We start from the raw sequence: 24,245 nt of genomic DNA on the forward strand, positions 1-24,245 counted from the left end.
AAGTCTTAACAGAGATTTTGGCAGTTGGAACCCAAGCACAGTACCGGGTAAAGCTTTGGATTCTTGCTCAGAAATAGCTAAGAAGAAAAATAAAATAAAATTAAAAAAATTTTTAAATTGAATCAGGTTGGGCAGACTGGATGGCCCATTCGGGTCTTTATCTGCCGTCATCTACTATGTTACTATCCCTTTTTTAATAATTCCTAGCATCTTGTTTGCTTTCTATGATGACACCCAGATCTTTTTCTTAAGCGCTAACCCCCAAGGTGGACCCTTTAATCAACTGTCAGCCTTCCCCTAGTTTTTAGTTTAAAAGTTGCTCTATCTCCTTTTTAAATGCTGATGTCAGCAGCCTGGTTCCACATAATACTCCAGATGGAGGTCACATCAGGGGCATTATAACATTCTTAGTCTTCTTTCCCTTAGCAGATCCTCACTCAGCACCTCTTTTAGGGTCTCATTTACAGACTTCAAATCCAGAATGGGCCTCCAATCTTCTGTGCCTTTCTAGGACACAATGAAGTATAAAGAGTTTCTGCTTCTTTCAACGCCACAAACGTGCAGCTGGCTCCTCTCAAGATAGTGTTGGGCCCAACACTATCTTGAGAGGAGCCAGCTGCACGTTTGTGGCGTTGAAAGAAGCAGGAGATTTTTTGGACATTGGATTTTTCCCCTGAAGTAGCCTTTTAGGCGAAACAGAAGGACTTTTCTGTCGGGATAAAGGACTGAGAATTGTTTGGGACACTCCGTTTTTTCAGATGAGTTGTTGTTTGTTCTCATTCTTGTGCTCCAAATTTCCATGCCTCAACAATTGCATACACCTGTTTAGTTGAGCTGTAGCCCTCGTGCTGTTTATGATTAGTTTGGGATCTGGTTCATGCCATGAATATGTCTTTATATATTACCCTGAAACACTTTTGAAAAAATTCTTTGAAAACTCTTAAGAAGTTATTGAGTGTGAATGAAAAAGTATTGATTTAAATGTACACGGAGTTTTTTCATAAACCAGTGATGATGTGAGTAGACTCGGGTACTTGTGTAGTCCCGGCCTCTCACACTTGAGGTTTATTTTTCTCCGTTGTTTTATAATTTTTTATATTGATGGTGTGATGTTAATGAGTGTTCTGTGTTAATGTGGTATGAATGGTCCTATGCTATTATAACAGTATTCTCAATGCGTTCTTACATTTAGTCTGACTTATACGATTGAATTCCCATATATATTAGGCTTGGGTCCAGCCATACACCTAGGTTTCTCACCCCATTCTTGGATGGTTCTATGGCAGGGGTGCCCACACTTTTTGGGCTTCCGAGCTACTTTTAAAATGACCAAGTCAAAATGATCTACCAACAATAAAATTAAAAAAAAACACAAAGCATACTATACGCAGAGAAAATGTTAATTATTTATATTCTGGGTTTTTTTCAAAGAGGTCAAGGCAGATGACTTTAGGCAATGTCACCTCAGTAACAACTATACAAAAATAGACAAATATACCCCCTCCCTTTTTATTAAACCGCGATAGCAGTTTTAGCCCAGGGAGCTGCGCTGAATGCCCTGTGCTGCTCTCGATGCTCATAGGCTCCCTGCATTGAAAACCGCTATTGCTGTTTAGTAAAAGGGGGTCATAGTGCAAAATATAGACAGCAGATATAAATTCTCAAAACGGATACATTTTGATCACTAAATTGAAAATAAAATTTTCCCTACCTTTGTTGTCTGGTGATTTCATGAGTCTCTAGCTGCACTTTCTTCTTCTGACTGTGCATCCAATATTTCTTCCCTTCTTTCAGTCTCCTGTATGCTTCCTCTCCTCCAGACCTCATCCCCTCCCCCAACTTTTTCTTCCTTTCTCCCTGCCCCCTTCTTTTCTCTCTCCATGACCCCCTTCTTTCTTTCTGTCCCACCTTTCTTTCTTCTTCCCTGCTCCCCCTTTTCTTTGTGTCTCCCTGCCTGCTCCCTTTCTTTGTCTTTCTTTCTCCCTGCCCTCACTTAAGCCACCGCCGCCATCGAGGAACAGACCGCCACCGAGTTCTGCTCTCCCTGCTTCCCGAAACCGTAAAGAGGACGCAGGAGCACCGGGCCGAGCAGCCTTCCCCACCCGACGTCAATTCTAACGTCGGAGAGGAAGTTCTGGGCCAGCCAGGCAGCGATTGGCTGGCCTGGAGCTTCCTCTCCGACGTCAGAATTTACGTCAGGTGGAGAAGGCTGCTTGGCCCAGCGCTCCTGCGTCCTTTTTTTTTTTTAAATTTATATACAGATTTAACAATTTTAATATCAGATGATACCAAGAAAAAAAGGATTCTTACACAAAATTTTACAATAATTATACATATAAAACAAAATTCCTTTTCAAGTCCACAAATCTGGGAAGACATGCTACATTTCAACTAACAAAGGTACAAAGAAAACTAAGAATTGGTTCTTGATTCAAATGAACCTAGACCATTCACTATTATTGGAACTCATACATTCTCCAACTTTCTCAGTAGTGAAACATTAAGGCAACAAACCTCATTTCTGTTCTCGAGCTATTAAAAATTGTTGTAATTGAATAGGATCCCAAAATACATATTCAATGTCCTGTAATTTAACAAGACATTTGCATGGAAATTTTAGGTAAAATGATGCCTCAAGAGCTAAAACTCTTGTTCTTAACTTCAAAAATTATTTCCTTCTTAGTTGTGTAGCTCTTGAAACATCAGGAACAATTCTAACCAAATCTCCACAAAATTTTGTCAACCTGTTTTTAAAGTAAAGTTTCATTATTAGCATTTTATCTATCTCACTCATGCATGTTATCACCATAGTGGACCTACTCTGGATCACATCTTGACTATCTTCCAAAAACTCTGTCAAATTTATTTCATTTGTGGCCAGATGGTCCACCTCCTGGTCGGATTGTAATTTATTTTGCGGAATATAATAATAATTATTAATTGGGAAATTTTCTGCGTTGGGTAATCCCAGTATTTCTTTAAAAAATTTCCTTAACAAAATTTCAGGAGATAATAAGTGAGTCACTGGGAAATTAACCAAGGGGAGATTCCTCCCTCTATTCATATTTTCCATCATTTCCATTTTAGAATGCAACACTGTAGAATCCTTAACAGCAGATACTGAGACAGCTTGCAATGTATTACTTTGAGTTTCTACCACAGATATCTTTTGTCCAACAACTTAAATTGGAATCCACATTCTCAAGCTTTTGAGACACAGACTGTGAATAATCCAATGTTTGTTTCATTGATTCTCTGAGAAACCCTTCAACTCTAGAAATTCCTAACCACAAATCTTTAAGGGTAATATCTTGTATTTCCACTGCTAGTGGTTGACCCCCTATTATACTTGAAAATTCAAGTGGTTTAGGTATATCAGTAAAAGATAATTTACTTATTTGCGTAGAGGGTACCACATATTCAGTGGAAATAGCGGGATTAATCTTCCCGCTATCACTAGATACTGGATGAAGGGGGGGTCCTTTCGAGGGGACTCATCGATGCACCCGACATGGGAGAGTTCATATCAAGTAAAGGTTTATTATCTGTGGAAAAAGTCAAATGCCTGTCCATGGGCCCAGAAACAGCAGGTGTTGAGCTCTTAGGCTTAATTTTCCTTTTCCCCATGATATGACAGATTAAAGTTATACGACCTGACTTCCCGTTCCCCGGCTCCTCGTTGCTCCAAGGGGCTCCCAAAAGGCGGGACCTGCCCCTTAGGGCACGCCCCTGCGGCCGCAACCGCAGCAGCGGTGTTGAATTTAAAGCAAATTAGATCAAAAGGGAGACGGACCCAATGATGTCAGGGGTTCGTCTCCTGCAATGCCTGTCCGGTTCCAGCGCCGAGCCCTGCCGCTGCTATGGGAGACAAAGAGCAGCGAGTGAAGATCACCTCGAGCGTTCCATGAAGAAAACAAGCAGCTCCCAGTTAAACCACGGCAGTGGTGTTGAATTTAAAGCAAATTAGATCAAAAGGGAGACGGACCCAATGACGTCCAGCGCCGAGCCCTGCCACTGCTACAGTAGACACAGGGCAGCGAGTGAATAAAACAAGCAGCTCCCTCCTGCATCCTTTTTACAGTGTCGGGAAGCAGTTAGAACGAGAAGGTGGCTTCCTTTTTCTCTTGTTTTTATTTATTTTCTTCACATAAAAGTCCGTAGCCATTTTTTTTGCTCCTTTCAGCTTAGACCACTGTCTTTCCACTTCTCATCTCCTCTCATCCTCACAGCTCCTCACAGCTCTTTCTTCAGGTACTCTCCCATTTCATTAAAGTCTGTACGTTTGAAATCTAGGACTTTAAGTATTGTGCGGCCGCTCTCCACTTTAGCCGTTTTATCAAACCAAACCATTTGATGATCGCTACTTCCCAGGTGAGCACCCATTCGAACATTAGAGATACTCTCTCCATTTGTGAGGACCAGATCCAATATTGCTTTTTCCCTCATGGGTTCTGTCTCCATTTGTCTGAGCAGAGCCTCTTGAAAGGCATCCATAATCTCCCTACTTCTTTCCGATTCTGCAGTCGGAACATTCTAGTCCGTATCCGGCAGGCTGAAATCTCCCAACAGCAGCACATCCTCTTTCCTTCCAAACTTTTGGATATCCACAATCAGATCTTTATCAATTTGCTGCGATTGAGTCAGAGGTCTGTAGACTACACCCACGTAGATAGAAGTTCCATCTTCTCTTTTTAGATCGATCCATATCTATATTGTCTCCGTGCTCAGGTGTCTTCGGAATCCTGATTGGGCTTGGTCCAGCTTGGATGAGTTTTCCAGGAAATAATCTGTAATAGGATATAACCTATTATCTCTTGGCTTTCTAATTTCCTCAAGAGTCTTTCATGAGATACTTTGTCAAATGCCTTTTTGAAAATCCATATATACAATATCAACTGGCTCACCTTTACATGTTTATTCACAACTTTGAAGAAATGCAGTAGATCGGTGAGGAAAGATTTCCCTTGACTAAATTCATGTTGACTTTGTCTCATTAATCCATTTTGATTGGCATTGACGTCAGGCTCATCAGTCTATAATTTCTTGGATCACCTCTGGAACCCTTTTTAAAAATTGACCTTATGTTGGCCACCTTCCAGTCTTTCAGTGATAAATAAAAAATTCCTAACAATAGATCTGCATTCATTTTTCAATTCTATTAGTACTCTAGGATGTATACTATCCGGTCTAGGTGATTTGCTACTTTAAAATATGTCAAATTACACCATTAAAACTACCAGTTTTACAAAGGTTTGTTTCAGTTTATCTGACTCATCAGCATTAATAATAATAATAACTATTTTTATATACCGCTATACCACAAAGAGTTCAAAGTGGTTTACAGAGGAAGAAACTGTATACAAACAGCGATATAACAGAAAGCTTTTTGAGGATACATTAGTGTGTTAGGATACATTAGTATGTTAAGATTGGTCAAATTTATCTGGAAGTGGTCTAAAAGTATATCAAGGCAGGAGTGTGGTCAGAAATTTATCAAAGAGATAAGTTTTGACTGACTTCCTGAAAGTTTGATAAGAAAGTGTGTTTCAGATAAAATTGGTTAAACATTTGTTCCATTTGCCTGTTTAGAATGATAATGTTCTGTCAAGGAATCTCTTAGATACAGGTTCCTCTTTTCATTCTAAGAGGATCCGTATTGCTTCTTCTTTTCCCTAGGTTCCCTGTATTTCAGTTACATTAATATGTTTTATCACATACAGCACCATTCTATCACCCCTTTGGCTTTTCTTATCTTTCCTAAAAAAGATTATAGCCTGGTATGGTTACATCTTATTCACTGGAAGATCCAAGTCTCTCTCAAGCATCAGGGCTTGCTACTTAAACTGTGAGCATTTATGCTCATTGCTTTTCATTTGTTATTAAGAGTTGTTTAGATCGGTGGTTCCCAACCCTGTCCTGGAGGACCACCAGGCTAGTCGGGTTTTCAGGATAGTCCTAATGAATATGCATGGAGCAGGTTTGCATGCCTGGCACCTCCATTATATGCAGATCTCTCCCATGCATATCCATTAGGGCTATCCTGAAAACCCGACTGGCCTGGTGGTCCTCCAGAACAGGGTTGGGAATCACTGGTTTAGATGGTTTTCTATATTAACTTCATCTTCCCCACTACCATCATATTTTTTCTGAATTTCTTTGCTTCCTTTTGTCACCTCTAGCTTTTTGTTTAAATGCCTAGAATCATATTATCTGTGTTCTCACTAACAAGCCTTTTTCCTGTCACAGAAAATGTAGCTCCTCATTAAAGTGCAGTCTTTCATTCTTTCCCATATTATCCCCCATCCTATGTATCAAAAAAGTTTAATAATTTCAGTATTACTTAGTAATTCTTTCTAAGAGCATTTGTAAAGTGAGCAGTAAAATGACTAATGAATGAGAGGTACTTTTTCCACCCATTATCACAAGAACTCACATAAACTCTCCTTTCCCAACCTCCACCAATGTACACGTCACACAGGCACTGGTGACCTACAATTTCAGATATACAAATTTTGACATATGGATTAAATCTCCTCCACCATACTCATACAATTTTTCAGTCTTTTCTTAATTCTTAGAGACATAAAATGAAACAGTATGCCTTCTTTACACAAACTCAAGATGTGGTTGACTTGCCTGCTGTCGCTGAGTCGATTTCAAGGATGGTTGGCCATTTCGATTGTGGCGTGGCATATTGTCCTGGCACACAAAGCCTTTAAGAGCAAAACTAAATTAATACAGTGGAGAAGTCACAAGAAGATAAACAAGGTAACATTATCATCTGCTGATAAATTCAACCTTAATATCCCATTTTAATCATCTAAACAGCCACCAACACTAGTGCAGCTGCTAATTATATACTTAAATTCCCAGGTTCCAGTTGCCCAAGGATTCTTAACCTTTTTGGTTCCTGTACCCCTCTAAAAAGCTTTCAACAAAGTTCCTCATGAAAGACTCCTAACAAAATTAAAAAGTCATGGGATAGGAGGCAATGTTCTGATGTGGATTAGGAATAGGTTAATGGACAGAATATATAGAGGTGGATTGAATGACCATTTTTCTCTATGGAGGATGGTGAATAGTGGAGTGCTACAGGAACCTGTACAGGGACCAGTGCAACGTAACATTTATAAATAATCTAGAAATCGAAATGATGAGTGAGTTGATTAAATTTGCAGATTAATACAAAACCTTTCAAAGAGGTTAAAACATATGCCGACTGTGAAAAATTGCAAGAAGACCTTAGGAAATTGGAAGACTGGACATCCAAATGGCAGATAAAATTTAATGTGGAGGAATAATCCAATCATAGTTACTAAATGCTAGAATCAGCATCCGAGAAAAAGATCTAGATGTCATTGTAGACAATAACTTGAAGTCTTTGGCCCAGTATGCAATAGCAGCCAAAAAAGCAAGCAAGTTCTTAGGAATTATTAGGAAAGGAATGGTAAATAATATTATAATGCCTCCATTATTGCTCCATGGTGTGACCACACCTTGAATATTGTATTCAATTATGGTCACCGCATCTCAAAAAAAATATAACAGAATTAGAAAAGGTTCAAAGAAGAATAACCAAAACGATAAAGGGGATGATCTCCTCTCATACGAAGAAAGGCTAAAGAAGTTAGGGCTGCTCAGGATGGAAAAGAGATGGCTGAGGGGGGATATGACCGAGGTCTACAAAACCCTGAGTGATGTAAAAGTGAATTGATTTTTTTATGCTTTCAAAAAATTACAATGAATAGGGGACACTCAATGAAGTTACATGGAAATACCTTTAAAACAAATAGGAGGACATATTTTTTCACTCAACGAATAATTAAGCTCTGGAACTTATTGCCAGAGGATCTGGTGAAACAAAGTTACTCACCTGTAGTAGATGTTTTCCAAGGACAGCAGACATATATTCTCACATCTGGGTTACATCATCCACGGAACCCAGCCAGGACAGTCAAAAAGTATACTGTCAATTTAAGTAACATAGTAGATGATGGCAGATGGACCATCCAGTCTGCCCAACAGTCACATTCATTTTTGAGGCAATATTAAACCAACAATCCAGTAATTATTCATTTTACTTTCTATGTTCCACTATAAGATGTTTTCCCTTCTCTCCTGAGATAGGTAAGGCCTGTACTCAGACTATATGAATGTGTCTTTTAGGATCACCCATACCACACATATGCTGGCAGCTTCCCACCTGACATTGGCTCGTGGGACCTGCAGTTCAGTAAGATAGCTAAGAAGCCAAATAGGGGAGGTGAGAAGATTGTGAAAATATGTGCCTGATATCCAGGGAAAACATCTGCTACAGGTGAGTAACTTTGCGTTCTCCAAGGACAAGCAGGCATCATATTCTCACATCTGGGACTGCCAAGCTGCCAGGGTCATGCCTCTAGGAAGAGGGTTACATAGAAGCATGACAGTAGATAAAAGGCCAAATGGCCCATCAATTATCTTCTCCTCTCCCTAAGAAATCCCACAACTGTCCCATGCTACCTTGAATTCAGATAGTGTTTTCATTTTCACCACTTCTATGCTTGCTGCCATGAACACTAATACCTGGAGATAGTGCCACATCGTAGGCATTGTCAAAAGGTCTGAAACTTCTCTCCAGATCTTCTGTTTGAGTAGCTTAAGAAGAAAAACGTGGACTTCTGCCATATTAAAACAAATTCCCAAATACTCTAGGGCAGAGGTAGGAACTCCGGTCCTCAAGAGCCGTATTCCAATCGGGTTTTCATGATTTCCCCAATGAATATGCATGAGATCTATTTGCATGCACTGCTTTCAATGCATATTCATTGGGGAAATCCGGAAAACTCGACTGGAATATGGCTCTCGAGGACCAGAGTTCCCTACCCCTGCTCTAGGGACTGGGACGGTACTAAGTGGCCCTCCCAGAAGTTCACAATTTAACCCAGTTGGACTGCTTCTGCCACTGCTTTTTCTCCCTCCGACTTGGACAGGGCACTGATCAACCAATCATTTAAGTACGGGTGCACTTGCATTCTCGCCTTGCATAGATGCACCACTACCACAACCATCATCTTGGTGAATGTGCACAGTACTGTTGCCAGACCAAAGAGGAGCGTGAAGAACTGGTAAGGTCTCCCTGAAACATGAAACCTCACATGGTAATATGCAGGTAGGCCTCTGTTAAATCCAGGGAGGCCAAAAATTCCCTTGGGGCCACCACTGCAATAACTAAATGAACAGTCTCCATGTGGAACAATGGCACATTTAGTGCTGCATTAACAAACTTCCGTTCCAGGATTGGCCTCCAGTCGTCTCAGTCATTCTTGGCCACTATGAAGTATCTGCTTAAGCCCAATTCTTTGTGAGGCACTTGCTCATATATATGTTTACGGAGTTTTTTTATAAACCCGTGATGATGTGTGGATGGTTGGGTACTTGTGTAGTCCCAACCTCCCTCAATTGAGGTTTATTTTTTCTCCGCTTCAATTTTTTGTTTGTGTGTTGTCAGCTTTGTTTTTGGCATACATGACCTGGATGTTTCTCTACTAATAACTAGATTTTACAAAACATATTTTTTCATATATTTATTGAATGTCTAACAGCCTTGTCACCATTGCTCAGATTTTGACACTTTTTCTGGTGGCCGTCGAGTCCACAAACAGATCCAGGAGCGAGTGACAGAATTCGAGCACCCAGCGGTCTGAGCAAATCTGCTCCCAAATCTACCAATAAGCTGACCACCTCCAGCCTATCATGATAATACCCTTGCCCCCATAGGTGCCCTTGAACCAAGCCATAAGCTTTGGGCACGGAGACATTTGAGGTCTTTTCCCCTCCATAGTTAATATCTATTACCATTACATTTTTGTTCATTTTTTTGATAGTATTTTTTTTTTTAATATAACATTGCTTTCACTTTTCTGAACAATTAGTGACCTGGCATTATTAGAACTTCTTGGCAGCTGCTGTGGCGTGAAAACCAGAGGATTCAGGTAGCCTAGTGCTTTTATAGTTCTGTCTAGATCCTCGATATGATCTCTAGGTGTAGAATGAAATGATTTTATAATTCTGATATGATCTTAAAATATGTAGTATGATATGAAAATATAATTATGTTTGGAGTCTAAATATGTAGCAGGATGTATTTAGTTTTGTTGGAGGTAAATTATTTAAGTTTGCTGGAATTATTGCTTGGCCCAAGACAGATGTGATTTTAAAATATGGATTTATAGTAAAGTGAATTTCTATTTGAAGTTAAGTTAAATGAATAATTTTGAAAATTATTTCTAACTGGGATTCTGAAAAGTTTTGAGTCCAGCCCTGCCTCCAGCCATTTTATCCAGGTGTTGTGTTAAATGCACCTATTGGATGGAGTACAAAAGAAAGGACTGATCCATTTACCTTCAGAAAGTTTTAAGCACACCTATTCAAATAAGACAAAAACATGGCCAAGGTGGATACTAGAGCTAAAAAGAACTCTACTACCCCATAACAGAAGGTGTATCAGTGGAACAGGATGTATGCCAGCATCTCTTCACACCAAATTCATCTCTGGACTACTCTAGTCTGCAAGAACAATAGAAGCTCACCACACCATTTTAAGCCACTCAGAAATAGATTCACCTGGTAGCGACCTCAGCCCCGAAGGCCTCGACCTCGAAGGCCTCAACCTCGATCTTTGAGACATTGCTGTGAACAAGGCTTCCCTGTGAACTTCAATAAGATAAGTTGCTCAACATTTCATATTCTGCTCTTTTCACTGGTTTTCAGCATTATATCTGCTTAATTTCTCTTCTCCTCCCTGTTTCTTACTTAAAAAAACAAAAAAGCACAAAAAAATTATCCGTTCTCTTTCCTTTGTTAAATCTTATTTTCTATTCCTCTTCATAGGAGTAAGGGTAAGACTTTATTAACTCTAATTAAATCCTGGTGCCTGTGGCTCAGGGTGACTAAAGTAGGGAAAATCCTGTTATAAATCCTGTGTTTTAGGGTAGCCACTGATTTGTTATAGAACCTGCATTTCTGTTTAAAATACTGTGTTTTAGGTGGTATAGAGCCTATATTTCTGACTTACTAGTTTTTAGTCACTGTGTCTGATTAGGTGGAGAAGGGAGGGGCTCTGATTTACTTCTAAGGTTAACTGCATTATCTTTGGGACACTGCTGTGAACAAGGCTGCCCTGTGAACTTCAATAAGATAAGTTGCTCAACATTTCATATTCTGCTCTTTTCACTGGTTATCAGCATTATATCTGATTAATTTCTCTTCTCCTCCCTGTTTCTTACTTTAAAAAAAACAACAAAAAAGCACAAAAAAATAAACCCTTCTCTTTCCTCTGTTAAATCTTATTTCCTCTTCCTCTTCATAGGAATAAGGGTAAGACTTATAGTCCCACCATATATAGAGACCCAAATAATCAGGACTACTCAAATCAAGTCACTTCACAACCAATCAAGATGACCTTTATTCTATGCAATCACTGTGGCGCTTTAATTCCAAGACATACTATTTGGAGGCTTAAGACTTGCCCCATCTGTCTTCAACTTGCTAGTATTAAGGAGGAGCTCTGCAAACTTAAACAGGAATTGAATACAATTAAAGCAGCTTTCATCACTCCACAAAATCATACCAACTTACCACCTCTACCTCAAAGAATAAAACAGCCCAGGAATAAATGGGTCACAGTAAGCTCAGGAAGACTGCGACATGTAACACAGAAACATCCACCTTAACAAATATTACCTCTACAGAAGTCCTTCGCTCCACTAGTGCACTGCGATACTCAAGAAAACAGAAGGGAGGTGGGACTGGAACCAATGAAGGTAACTCAAGAGAGCAAGCACACCCTAAGCACAAATAAAAAGGCCAAAAACAGAAAACTATTACTGTTGGGGGATTCCATCATCAGAGGCATTAACCTTGGAACACAAGGCGAGGAGACTAAAATAGTGAAATGTCTTCCAGGATCCTCAGCTACCAGGAGTTCCAGGCAAATACAGACTATAATTAAGGAAGAAACTAAGGATTTTAACACCGATGTTGTCATCCATCTGGGAACAAATGACCTGGCCAACACTTGCAGCACAGAGAGCTTTTCGGGAGCTTGGTGAGGGCGTCAAACCTTTTGTAAACACTTTAGCTTTTTCTGAAATACTGCCTGCATATGGAAAGGGAGAGCAAAGAGTGAAAAATACAGAAGAATTTAATAGATGGCTCAAAGCCTGGTCTCATCAAGAAGGCTTCAGGTACATAGGAGGATGGGGAAATACATGGAAGCACAAGAAGCTAAACTAAACTAAACTAAATCTTGGGTTTATATACCGCATCATCTCCACAAGAGGAGCTCGACACGGTTTACATGGTTTGGGTATGAACGGAACTCCAATGGAATTATATAAGTAGTCAGAAGAGACGTTAGGTGTAAGAGTACCGGGGAGAGGACGGGGTTACATTTTGGAGAAGAGCCAGGTCTTCAGATGTTTATGGAATGGTAGAAGGGAGCTCAGGTTGCGGAGAGGGGAAGAGAGGCTGTTCCAAAGCTGAGCGATTCTGAAGGGGAGGGAGGACCCAAGTTTACCAACGAGGGAGATGCCTTTTAGGGAGGGGTAGGATAATTTTAGTTTTTGCGTGGATCTAGTGGAAATTGGATTTGAAGAGTTCCAGGATAGAGGAATAAGAGGAGGAAGGATGCCGTGGAGGATCTTGAAGGTTAGGCAGGCACATTTAAAGTGGACCCTGGAAATAACAGGAAGCCAGTGGAGCTTGAGCAGGAGCGGTGAGACATGGTCAAATTTACTTTTTGAGAAGATAAGCTTAGCCGCGGTGTTCTGGATTAGTTGGAGTCTATGGAGGCTTTTCTTTGTTAAGCTTAGGTAAATGGAATTGCAATAATCTAATCTAGAGAGGATGATGGATTGTACGAGGACGGCAAAGTGTTTTTGGTGGAAGCAGGACCTCACTTTCCTCAGCATGTGAAGGCTGCAAAAGCATTTTTTTATCAGGGAGTTGAGGTGGTCGTTGAAGGATAGTGAGGAGTCTATGGTGATGCCCAGAACTTTGCTAGAGAACTCCAGCTGTAGAGAGGAGCCTGTGGACAATGGGATGGAGGTGGGTAGTTGGTCAAGTTTAGGGCCGAGCCAAAGTAGTTTGGTTTTGGACTCATTCAGTTTCATTTGTACAATGAGAGCCCAGGATTGGAGGTTGGTTATGCATGAGGAGATGTTTGCTGCGAGATTGGTGAGGTTCGCGTCAGTCTCGAGGAGGACCAGGATATCGTCGGCGTAAGTGTAAAGTATTTCTAGGGGGGATAGGTGGAGGAAATTCAGGGAGGACATATAAATGTTGAAGAGGATAGGGGATAGGGGGGAACCTTGTGGGACTCCACATGTCGGTTTCCATGGGGAGGATGAGGTGCCATTCTTGGTAACGGTGTAAGATCGAGAACGTAAGAAGTTCGAGAACCAGTCAAGGACTGTGGAGCTAGTGCCTATCTCGGAGAGTTGGAAGATTAGAATGTCATGATGGACAACGTCAAAGGCTGCAGAGAGGTCGAATTGAAGGAGAACGGCGAATTTTTTGTGAGAGTGAAATTGTTGAATCTTCGAGATTAGGGAGGCCAGGAGGGATTCAGTACTGAAGTTGGATCTGAAGCCGTATTGATAGGGTAGGAGAATAGAGAATCTTTCTAGGTAGGATGAGAGTTGGGAGGAGACGATGGACTCAAGCAGTTTGGTTAGGAGAGGAATGTTTGCTATTGGGCGATAATTGGATGGAATGCAGGGATCTAGGTCGGCTTTTTTCAGGAGGGGGGTCAATGCAATGTGTCCCATTTCTGGGGAGAAGAGGCCCGATAATAGGGTGGAATTTATGAGTTTGGTGAGGGATGAGATGGCTTGTGCGGCCTAATGGGCTACATATTACTACAGCAGGAAAAAGAAACCTTGCAGAGAAATTTAGACAATATTTTTCTAGGCATTTAAACTAGAAGGTGGGGGTGGTGTATGTACGAAGGACAATTATAGAGACCACCCCCGGCAAAAGAAAAGATGTGATAGTAGTAAAGACTGCAACATAAGCAATATCAGCAACTCATTTCTTAGTATTGCAACGGAAAGTTAAACGAAACAAAAATCCATACGAAAAGGAGATTATCACTGAAAAATAGCTGGAAAGCAATGACCACAAATGCTCGCAGTCTAAGCAACAAAGTTCATGATCTGCAAGCCCTGATGTTAGAGGCAGATCTAGATATTGTCGCTATCACAGAGACATGGTTCAGTGAATCACATGGATGGGATGCAAACATACCAGGATATAATCTTTTTAGGAAGGACAGAGATGGTCATAAAGGTGGAGGAGTAGCTCTCTATGTAAAGATTAATATCCAAGCGACCGAAATGCAAGGGACCTGGGGAGAGGAAGAAGCGATATGGATTGCTCTGAAAAGAGAAGATGGAACTTCTATCTATGTGGGTGTAGTCTACAGACCTCCGACTCAATTGCAGCAAATTGATAAGGATCTGATTGTGGATATCCAAAAGTTTGGAAGGAAAGAGGAGGTTCTGCTGTTGGGAGATTTCAATCTGCCAGATGCGGACTGGAATGTTCCGTCTGCAGAATCAGAAAGAAATAGGGAGATTGTGGATGCCTTTCAAGAGGCTCTGCTCAGACAAATGGTGACGGAACCCACAAGGGAAAAAGCGATATTGGATCTGGTCCTCACAAATGGAGAGAGTATCTCTAATGTTCGAATGGGTGCTCACCTGGGAAGTAGCGATCATCAAAGGGTTTGGTTTGATATAACGGCCAAAGTGGAGAGCGGACGCACGATACTTAAAGTCCTAGATTTCAAACGTACGGACTTTAATGCTATGGGAGAGTACCTGAAGAAAGAGCTGTTAGGATGGGAGGATATAAGAGAAGTGGAAAGACAGTGGTCTAAGCTGAAAGGAGCGATTAAAATGGCTACGGACTTTTATGTGAAGAAAATCAATAAAAACAAGAGAAATAGGAAGCCGATATGGTTCTCCAACCTAGTGGCTGAGAAAATAAAGGCAAAAGAGTTGGCGTTCGTGAAATATAAAAAAACCCAAGAAGAGGAGAGCAGAAAGGACTACAGGGTGAAACTGAAAGAAGCCAAGAGAGAGATACGTTTGGCGAAAGCACAGGCGGAAGAACAAATGGCTAAAAATGTAAAAAAGGGAGATAAAAATTTTTTCTGATACATTAGTGAAAGGAGGAAGATGAAAAATGGAATTGCTAGGCTAAAAGATGCTGGGAATCAATATGTGGAAAGTGATGAGGAGAAAGCGAATGTGCTAAACAAATACTTCTGTTCTGTGTTCACAGAAGAAAACCCTGGAGAAGGACCGAGATTGTCTAGCAAAGTTACACGAGAAAATGGAGTAGATTCTGCGCCGTTCACGGAGGAGGGTGTTTATGAGCAACTTGAAAAACTGAAGGTGGACAAAGCGATGGGAACAGAAGGGATCCATCCCAGGATATTAAGGGAGCTCAGAGAGGTTCTGGCGAGTCCTATTAAAGACTTGTTCAACAAATCTCTGGAGACGGGAGTGATTCCTGGGGATTGGAGGAGAGCAGATGTGGTCCCTATTCATAAAAGTGGTCACAGGGATGAAGCAGGAAACTACAGACCGGTGAGCCTCACTTCAATTGTTGGAAAAATAATGGAAGTGTTGCTGAAAGAAAGGATAGTGTACTTCCTTGAATCTAGTGGGTTACAGGATCTGAGGCAACATGGCTTTACAAAAGGTAAATCGTGCCAAACGAACCTGATTGAATTTTTTGATTGGGTGACCAGAGAGCTGGATCGAGGACATAGTAACATAGTAGATGATGGCAGATAAAGACCTGATTGGTCCATCCAGTCTGCCCAACTTGATTTAATTTAAATTTTTTTTTTTTTTTTTTAATTTTTTCTTCTTAGCTATTTCTGGGCAAGAATCCAAAGCTTTACCCGGTAATGTGCTTGGGTTCCAACTGCCGAAATCTCTGTTAAGACTTACTCCAGCCCATCTACACCCTCCCAGCCATTGAAGCCCTCCCCTGCCCATCCTCCACCAACGGCCATACACAGACACAGACCGTGCAAGCCTGCCCAGTAACTGGCCTAATTCAATATTTAATATTATTTTCTGATTCTAAATCTTTTGTGTTCATCCCACGCTTCTTTGAATTCAGTCACAGTTTTACTCTCCACCACCTCTTTCGGGAGCGCATTCCAGGCATCCACTACTCTCTCCGTAAAGTAGAATTTCCTAACATTGCCCCTGAATCTACCACCCCTCAACCTCAAATTATGTCCTCTTGTTTTACCATTTTCCTTTCTCTGGAAAAGATTTTGTTCTACGTTAATACCCTTCAAGTATTTGAACGTCTGAATCATATCTCCCCTGTCTCTCCTTTCCTCTAGGGTATACATATTCAGGACTTTCAGTCTCTCCTCATACGTCTTCTGGCGCAAGCCTCCTATCATTTTCGTCGCCCTCCTCTGGACCGCCTCAAGTCTTCTTACGTCTTTCGCCAGATACGGTCTCCAAAACTGAACACAATACTCCAAGTGGGGCCTCACCAATGACCTGTACAGGGGCATCAACACCTTCTTCCTTCTACTGACTACGCCTCTCTTTATACAGCCCAGCATCCTTCTGGCAGCAGCCACTGCCTTGTCACAATGTTTTTTCGCCTTTAGATCTTCGGACACTATCACCCCAAGGTCCCTCTCCCTGTCCGTGCATATCAGCTTCTCTCCTCCCAGCATATACGGTTCCTTCCTATTATTAATCCCCAAATGCATTACTCTGCATTTCTTTGCATTGAATTTTAGTTGCCAGGCATTAGACCATTCCTCTAACTTTTGCAGATTCTTTTTCATGTTTTCCACTCCCTCTTCGGTGTCTACTCTGTTACAAATCTTGGTATCATCTGCAAAAAGGCACACTTTTCCTTCTAACCCTTCAGCAATGTCACTCACATACATATTGAACAGGATTGGCCCCAGCACCGAACCCTGAGGGACTCTACTAGTCACCTTTCCTTCCTTTAAGCGACTGCCATTTACCACCACCCTTTGGCGTCTGTCCGACAGCCAGTTTCTCACCCAGTTCACCACTTTGGGTCCTAACTTCAGCCCTTCAAGTTTGTTCAACAGCCTCCTATGAGGAACTGTATCAAAGTAAATTACATCTAGCTTATGTCCTCGATCCAGCTCTCTGGTCACCCAATCAAAAAATTCAATCAGGTTCGTTTGGCACGATTTACCTTTTGTAAAGCCATGTTGCCTCGGATTCTGTAACCCATTAGATTCAAGGAAGTACACTATCCTTTCTTTCAGTAACACTTCCATTATTTTTCCAACAACTGAAGTGAGGCTCACCGGCCTGTAGTTTCCTGCTTCATCCCTCTGACCACTTTTATGAATAGGGACCACATCCGCTCTCCTCCAATCCCCAGGAATCACTCCCGTTTCCAGAGATTTGTTGAACAAGTCTTTAATAGGACTCGCCAGAACCTCTCTGAGCTCCCTTAGTATCCTGGGATGGATCCCGTCTGATCCCATCGCTTTGTCCACCTTCAGTTTTTCAAGTTGCTCATAAACACCCTCCTCCGTGAACGGCGCAGAATCTACTCCATTTTCTCGTGTAACTTTGCCAGACAATCTCGGTCCTTCTCCAGGATTTTCTTCTGTGAACACAGAACAGAAGTATTTGTTTAGCACATTTGCTTTCTCCTCATCACTCTCCACATATTGGTTCCCAGCATCTTTTAGCCTAGCAATTCCATTTTTTATCTTCCTCCTTTCACTAATATATCTGAAAAAATTTTTAGCTCCCTTTTTAACATTTTTAGCCATTTGTTCTTCCGCCTGTGCCTTCGCCAAACGTATCTCTCTCTTGGCTTCTTTCATTTTCACCCTGTAGTCCTTTCTGCTCTCCTCTTCTTGGTTTTTTTTTATATTTCATGAACGCCAACTCTTTCGCCTTTATTTTCTCAGCCACTAGATTGGAGAACCATATCGGCTTCCTTTTTCTCTTGTTTTTATTGATTTTCTTCACATAAAGGTCCGTAGCCATTTTTATTGCTCCTTTCAGCTTAGACCACTGTCTTTCCACTTCTCTTATGTCCTCCCATCCTAACAGCTCTTTCTTCAGGTACTTTCCCGTTGCATTAAAGTCCGTACGTTTGAAATCTAGGACTTTAAGTATCGTGCGGCCGCTCTCCACTTTAGCCGTTATATCAAACCAAACCGTTTGATGATCGCTACTTCCCAGGTGAGCACCCACTCGAACATTAGAGATACTCTCTCCATTTGTGAGGACCAGATCCAAAATCGCTATTTCCCTTGTGGGTTCCGTCACCATTTGTCTGAGCAGAGCCTCTTGAAAGGCATCCACAATCTCCCTACTTTTTTCCGATTCCGCAGATGGAACATTCCAGTCCGCATCTGGCAGGTTGAAATCTCCCAACAGCAGAACCTCCTCTATCCTTCCAAACTTTTGGATATCCACAATCAGATCCTTATCAATTTGCTGCAATTGAGTCGGAGGTCTGTAGACTACACCCACGTTGATAGAAGTTCCATCTTCTCTTTTCAGAGCAATCCATATCGTTTCTTCCTCTCCCCAGGTCCCTTGCATTTCGGTCACTTGGATATTGATCTTTACATATAGAGCTACTCCTCCACCTTTATGACCATCTCTGTCCTTCCTAAAAAGATTATATCCCGGTATGTTAGCATCCCATCCATGTGATTCACTGAACCATGTCTCTGTGATAGCAACAATATCTAGATCTGCCTCTAACATCAGGGCTTGCAGATCATGAACTTTGTTGCTTAGACTGCGAGCATTTGTGGTCATCGCTTTCCAGCTATTTTTCAGCGATAATCTCCTTTTTCGTATGGATTTTTGTGTCGTTTCATTTTCCGTTGCAATACTAAGAAATGAGTTGCTGATATTGCTTATGTTGCAGCCTTTACTACTATCACATCTTTTCTTTTGCCGGGGGTGGTCTCTATAATTGTCCTTCGTACATACACCACCCCCACCTTCTAGTTTAAATGCCTAGAAAAATATTGTCTAAATTTCTCTGCAAGGTTTCTTTTTCCTGCTGTAGTAATATGCAGCCCATCAGTGCTAGATGTAATTTACTTGGATTTCAGCAAAGCCTTTGATACAGTTCCTCATAGGAGGCTGTTGAACAAATTTGAAGGGCTGAAGTTAGGACCCAAAGTGGTGAACTGGGTCAGAAACTGGCTGTCGGACAGATGCCAGAGGGTGGTGGTTAATGGAAGTCGCTCGAAGGAAGGAAAGGTGAGTAATGGAGTCCCTCAGGGATCAGAGTTGGGGCCAATCCTGTTCAATATGTTTGTGAGTGACATTGCTGAAGGGATAGAAGGAAAAGTGTGCCTTTTTGCAGATGATACCAAGATTTGTAAAAGAGTAGACACCAAAGAGGGAGTGGAAAATATGAAAAAGGATCTGCATAAGTTAGAGGAATGGTCTAATGCCTGGCAACTAAAATTCAATGCAAATAAATGCAGAATAATGCATTGGGGATTAATAATAGGAAGGAACCGTATATGCTGGGAGGAGAGAAGCTGATATGCACGGACGGGGAGAGGGACCTTGGGTGATAGTGTCCGAAGATCTAAAGGTGAAAAAACAGTGTGACAAGGCAGTGGCTGCTGCCAGAAGGATGCTGGGCTGTATAAAGAGAGGCGTAGTCAGTAGAAGGAAGAAGGTGTTGATGCCCCTGTACAGGTCATTGGTAAGGCCCCACTTGGAGTATTGTGTTCAATTTTTGAGATCGTATCTGGCGAAGGACGTAAGAAGTCTTGAGGCGGTCCAGAGGAGGGCGACGAAAATGATAGGAGGCTTGCGCCAAAAGACGTATGAGGAGAGACTGGAAGTCCTGAATATGTATACCCTAGAGGAAAGGAGAGACAGGGGAGATATGATTCAGACGTTCAAATACTTGAAGGGTATTAACGTAGAACAAAATCTTTTTCAGAGAAAGGAAAATGGTAAAACCAGAGGACATAATTTGAAGTTGAGGGGTGGTAGATTCAAAGGCAATGTTAGGAAATTCTACTTTACGGAGAGGTGGTGGATACCTGGAATGCGCTCCCGAGAGAGGTGGTGGAGAGTAAAACTGTGACTGAGTTCAAAGAAGCGTGGGATGAACACAAAGGATGTAGAATCAGAAAATAAGATTAAATATTGAACTAAGGCCAGTACTGGGCAGACTTGCTCGGTCTGTGTCTGTATATGGCCGTTTGGTGAAGGATGGGTTGGGGAGGGCTTCAATGGCTGGGAGGGTGTAGATGGGTTGAGTAAGTCTTAACAGAGATTTTGGCAGTTTGAACCAAAGCACAGTACCGGGTAAAGCTTTGGATTCTTGCCCAGAAATAGCTAAGAAGAAAAAATTAAAAATTTAAATTGAATCAGGTTGGGCAGACTGGATGGACCATTCGGGTCTTTATCTGCCATCATCTACTATGTTACTAAGTCGCCTCTGGCCTCGAGGGCCCCATCAGCCGTGTCTGTTAAGACCCCGTCTTTGGGCAAGTCTCCTATCCCTCTTTCAGGTACGCTACCAAAGAAGCCTTCCACGGAGACTCAGGCAGTCCAGGCCATGAGTGCAGTCGTGCCAGCCTCTACGAGACCTCCCTTCAAGTGTGCCTCCAAATATAGGGAATACTCTTCCTCAAGGTCGCCCTCATTGTAGCGCACTGCTGCACCTGTCTGACTAGATCCATTGGTCTCAGTGCTCATGTTCGAGGACATGTTGAAGTCCATCCTGACTACGCAAATTTTGTCCATCTTTGCCCAGCTTGCCCCTGCCTCAACCCTGCTCCCTGTGAGCCAGCCTGAGCATCCTATTGAGGCCCCTCAGGACAAGCCTCACTGGTCTCACCAGTTGTCCACGAGTGACTCTTCCCCTTATCCTTCCAGGCCTGTATTAAGAGATTGTTCCAGTAAACTCCTCCCTAAAATTAATCCCAATAAACTAGCTGCAGAATTAAATATTTATTGGCTGATCATTCCTTATTTAAAATCCCTATGCAATTAATAGATATTATATAATGAATGAATGAATGAACATATTGAAAAATAAATATTTAAATAGAAATCGATTAAAAGAGTAGATATATGTAATTAATCCATATTCAGGTAAAATAATTAGCTAATTAATCTCTAAACTCACGGCCTCTTTTAGAAAGCCGCGCTAGTTGTCCCGAAGCCCATAGAGATTTAAAGGGTTGTTGTTGCACGGCTTTGTAAAAGAAGCCGTCAGTGTGTAAGATTTTAATATATTAATTTACTTTAAAGAGGTTTTTTGTTTTTTTAAGCTTATATAAACCAAACGATGACTAAAATATATATTACATCTCCCCGAAAGAAAAAAAGATATCCCATGTATATCCCAATATAACAATACATGTTAACTAAAAAGTACCATACCGTCCCCCAATAAATAAAGATATTGATATTACAGACTTAAATATGTACTAAACCTTGACTCTTGTCTCCTGTTACTTAGCTTCTAATCAGGGATATATAATGCACTCGCAGAACTTAATATAGACTATCAATAAAAAAATACTATTAATTAATGCAGCAATCTTATATTTCTCATGCAGTCTTCCATATACTGAACTCCGCTGGTACCACCAGATATATGCACAACTTCTGCAATGGCAATTTGGGGAAGGAGTGCAGAAGCTTATCCACCTTAAACAAGAGTCAACTTTATCTATTTATCTGCAGAATCAAAGACTAAGGGCTACTTTTACTAAGGTGCGCTAGCGTTTTTAGCATGCGCTATGCACCATGAACTAATGCCAGCTCAATGCTGGCGTTAGCATCTAACACACGCTAAAACCGCTAGCGCAGCTTAGTAAAAGGAGCCCTAAGATTGTACTTCCTGTTCAAATCGAAGCAGGGACATCCTTTCATATAGTCCTTTTCAACTGTAGATCCCCACAATTCTTTCAATTCCTTTTCTGTATTTGACTACATTTAAAACTGCGTAGCTAAAATAAAGATACATTTTTCCCTCTAATCAGTTTCAGTTACAGCACCAACCGTTGATCTTTCGTAGTTCCCTTTTCTTTTCCCTTCACCAGATCCAAATTTCCAAAGAATCCAGCAGATAGCGGTATCCACATTTAAGGAGTCACACTGGCAAGTAAACCTTCTTGAAAAATGTTTCATTCTTCTCATATCACAGGGAAGGGAATCTCTCCTTAGCCCAGATCTTTGAGCCAGGAAACTAAACAAATCCTAAAGGTTAGCAGAATTTATAATTGAAGACTTTTTCCATTTTATATAGAATTTTAGTCAAAGCAACTACTAAAAGTTGATAAATTTAGGTATCAATAGTAAATAAATAAATCTGGATCTTCAGACTTAAAAGAAACCGTTTAGAATCTTGAATAAATTGGTCGTTAGTCCATGGCGTTTTGCTGCTGATCAATGAAATTTTTTAGAGATTCATATGTATCGAAATGAGAGGTTTTGTTGTTTAAAGTAACCTTCATTATTGAGGGATAAAATAACCCGTATCTAACACTTAGCTGCTTTAACTGTGGTCTAAGCGTTAGCATTTTCTTCCGTAAGTTAGCTGTATTCTTTGCAAAATCAGGAACTAGTGACACTTTCCTTTCCAGCCACCTTAAATCCTTCCTTTCCTTTTCTGCTCTTAATAATAATTTTATTCTTATATACCGCCAAAGCCATAGTAGTTCGAGGTGGTTTACAACAAGAAGAGCTGGACAATCAGCAAAAATAAATTACAATGAAGTCGTCGAATAGAAACATAGAAAAAAGCAGCAGAAAAGGGCTGTAGCCCACCAAGTCTGCCCATTCCAAGTATCCCCTCTCCTGAATTTACTCCCTTAAAGATCCCACGAGAGTATCCCATTTTCTCTTAAAATCCGTCACGCTGCTGGCCTTTATCACCTGGAGTGGGAGTCTGTTCCAATGATCCACTACTCTTTCGGTGAAGAAGTACTTCCTGGAGTTGCCATGAAACTTCCCTCCCCTGATCTTCAGCGAATGCCCTCTGGTGGTCGAGGGTCCCATGAGCCAGAAGATATCATCTTCTGACTCGATGCGTCCCGTGATGTACTTATACGTTTCAATCATATCTCCCCGTTCTCTTCTTTCCTCAAGTGAGTACAGCCGCAATTTTTTAAATCTTTCTTCATACGTGAGATCCTTGAGCCCCAAGACCATCCTGAGGGAGAAAGTCAGAGTAATAGACACAGTGTAGGGACATTGAGTACATGTAAGTAGAAAACAGGGATAAGGCATTAAGAGTTCTTGGTTACAAATCGGTTGAACAGGTTTGTTTTAACTAGTTTTCTAAAGCTAAGTTAGGATGAGGAGTGCTTAATGATGTTACCCAGCCAACCATTCTGTTGACCTGCCTGAAAAGCAAGAGTTCTGTCCAGGTATCTCTTGAATCGGCAGGCCTTTATTGTTTGGTGGCTAAACATATGTACTCTGCGTGTAGGCCTGGTGGAACAATCCAGGTTAAAATGGGAAACCAGGTATATGGGGGCCAAACCTTGAATAGATTTGAAACAGAGACAGGCAAATTTGAACAACACTCTTGCTTCTAGGGGCAGACAATTAAGTTTTTGATAGTAGGGGGGTTATATGTTCCCATTTTTTATATCAAAAATCAGTCGAACTGCCGAATGTTGTATGATTCGGAGTCTTTGAATGGTTTTCTTGAAAGACCCCAGATAAATGATGTTACTGTAGTCTAGCAGGCTTAAAATGGAAGATTGCACCAGTAAGCGGAATTATGCTGCATCAAAGTACTTTCTGATGGTTCTTAGTTTTCATAATGTCAAGAAGCCTTTTCTAACCAGAAACTCTGTGTGAACATCTAGAGTGAGATAGCAGTCCAACGTCACTCCCAGAATTTTTATGGAATTGACAATAGGAAAGTTCTGACCGTTCAAGGAAATTGAAATATCTTTGATTTTGTTATTCGGACTCGCTAGGAAGAATTTGTTTTTTTCTGAGTTGAATTTGAATTCGGCCATCCATGATTCAATTTGCTTTAAAGTTGATGCCAGATGATTCTTCGTCTCAAAAGTCAGGCTTGTTAGGGGAAGAACTATGGTGATGTCGTCAGCATAGATATAAAATTTGATTTTTAAACTTTGCAGTAGATTCCCCAATGGGGCTAGGTAAATGTTAAACAGAGTGGGGGATAGGAGGGAA

General features: G+C 41.1%; 1 protein-coding gene across 4 annotated transcripts in view; it reads right to left on the minus strand.

The window, feature by feature from the left end:
- TTLL5 (tubulin tyrosine ligase like 5) overlaps window positions 1–24,245 on the minus strand; it is a 602,590-nt gene that overhangs the window by 346,716 nt on the left and 231,629 nt on the right. For all 4 annotated transcript variants that reach the window (XM_033951293.1, XM_033951292.1, XM_033951290.1 and 1 more), the window contains one exon: window positions 6,637–6,713. In XM_033951293.1, the coding sequence (XP_033807184.1) occupies window positions 6,637–6,713 (77 nt within the window). The remainder of the gene's footprint in view (window positions 1–6,636; window positions 6,714–24,245) is intronic.

The sequence above is a fragment of the Geotrypetes seraphini genome, chromosome 7 (genome assembly GCF_902459505.1).
Source record: "Geotrypetes seraphini chromosome 7, aGeoSer1.1, whole genome shotgun sequence".
Classification (NCBI taxonomy): Eukaryota; Metazoa; Chordata; class Amphibia; order Gymnophiona; family Dermophiidae; genus Geotrypetes; species Geotrypetes seraphini.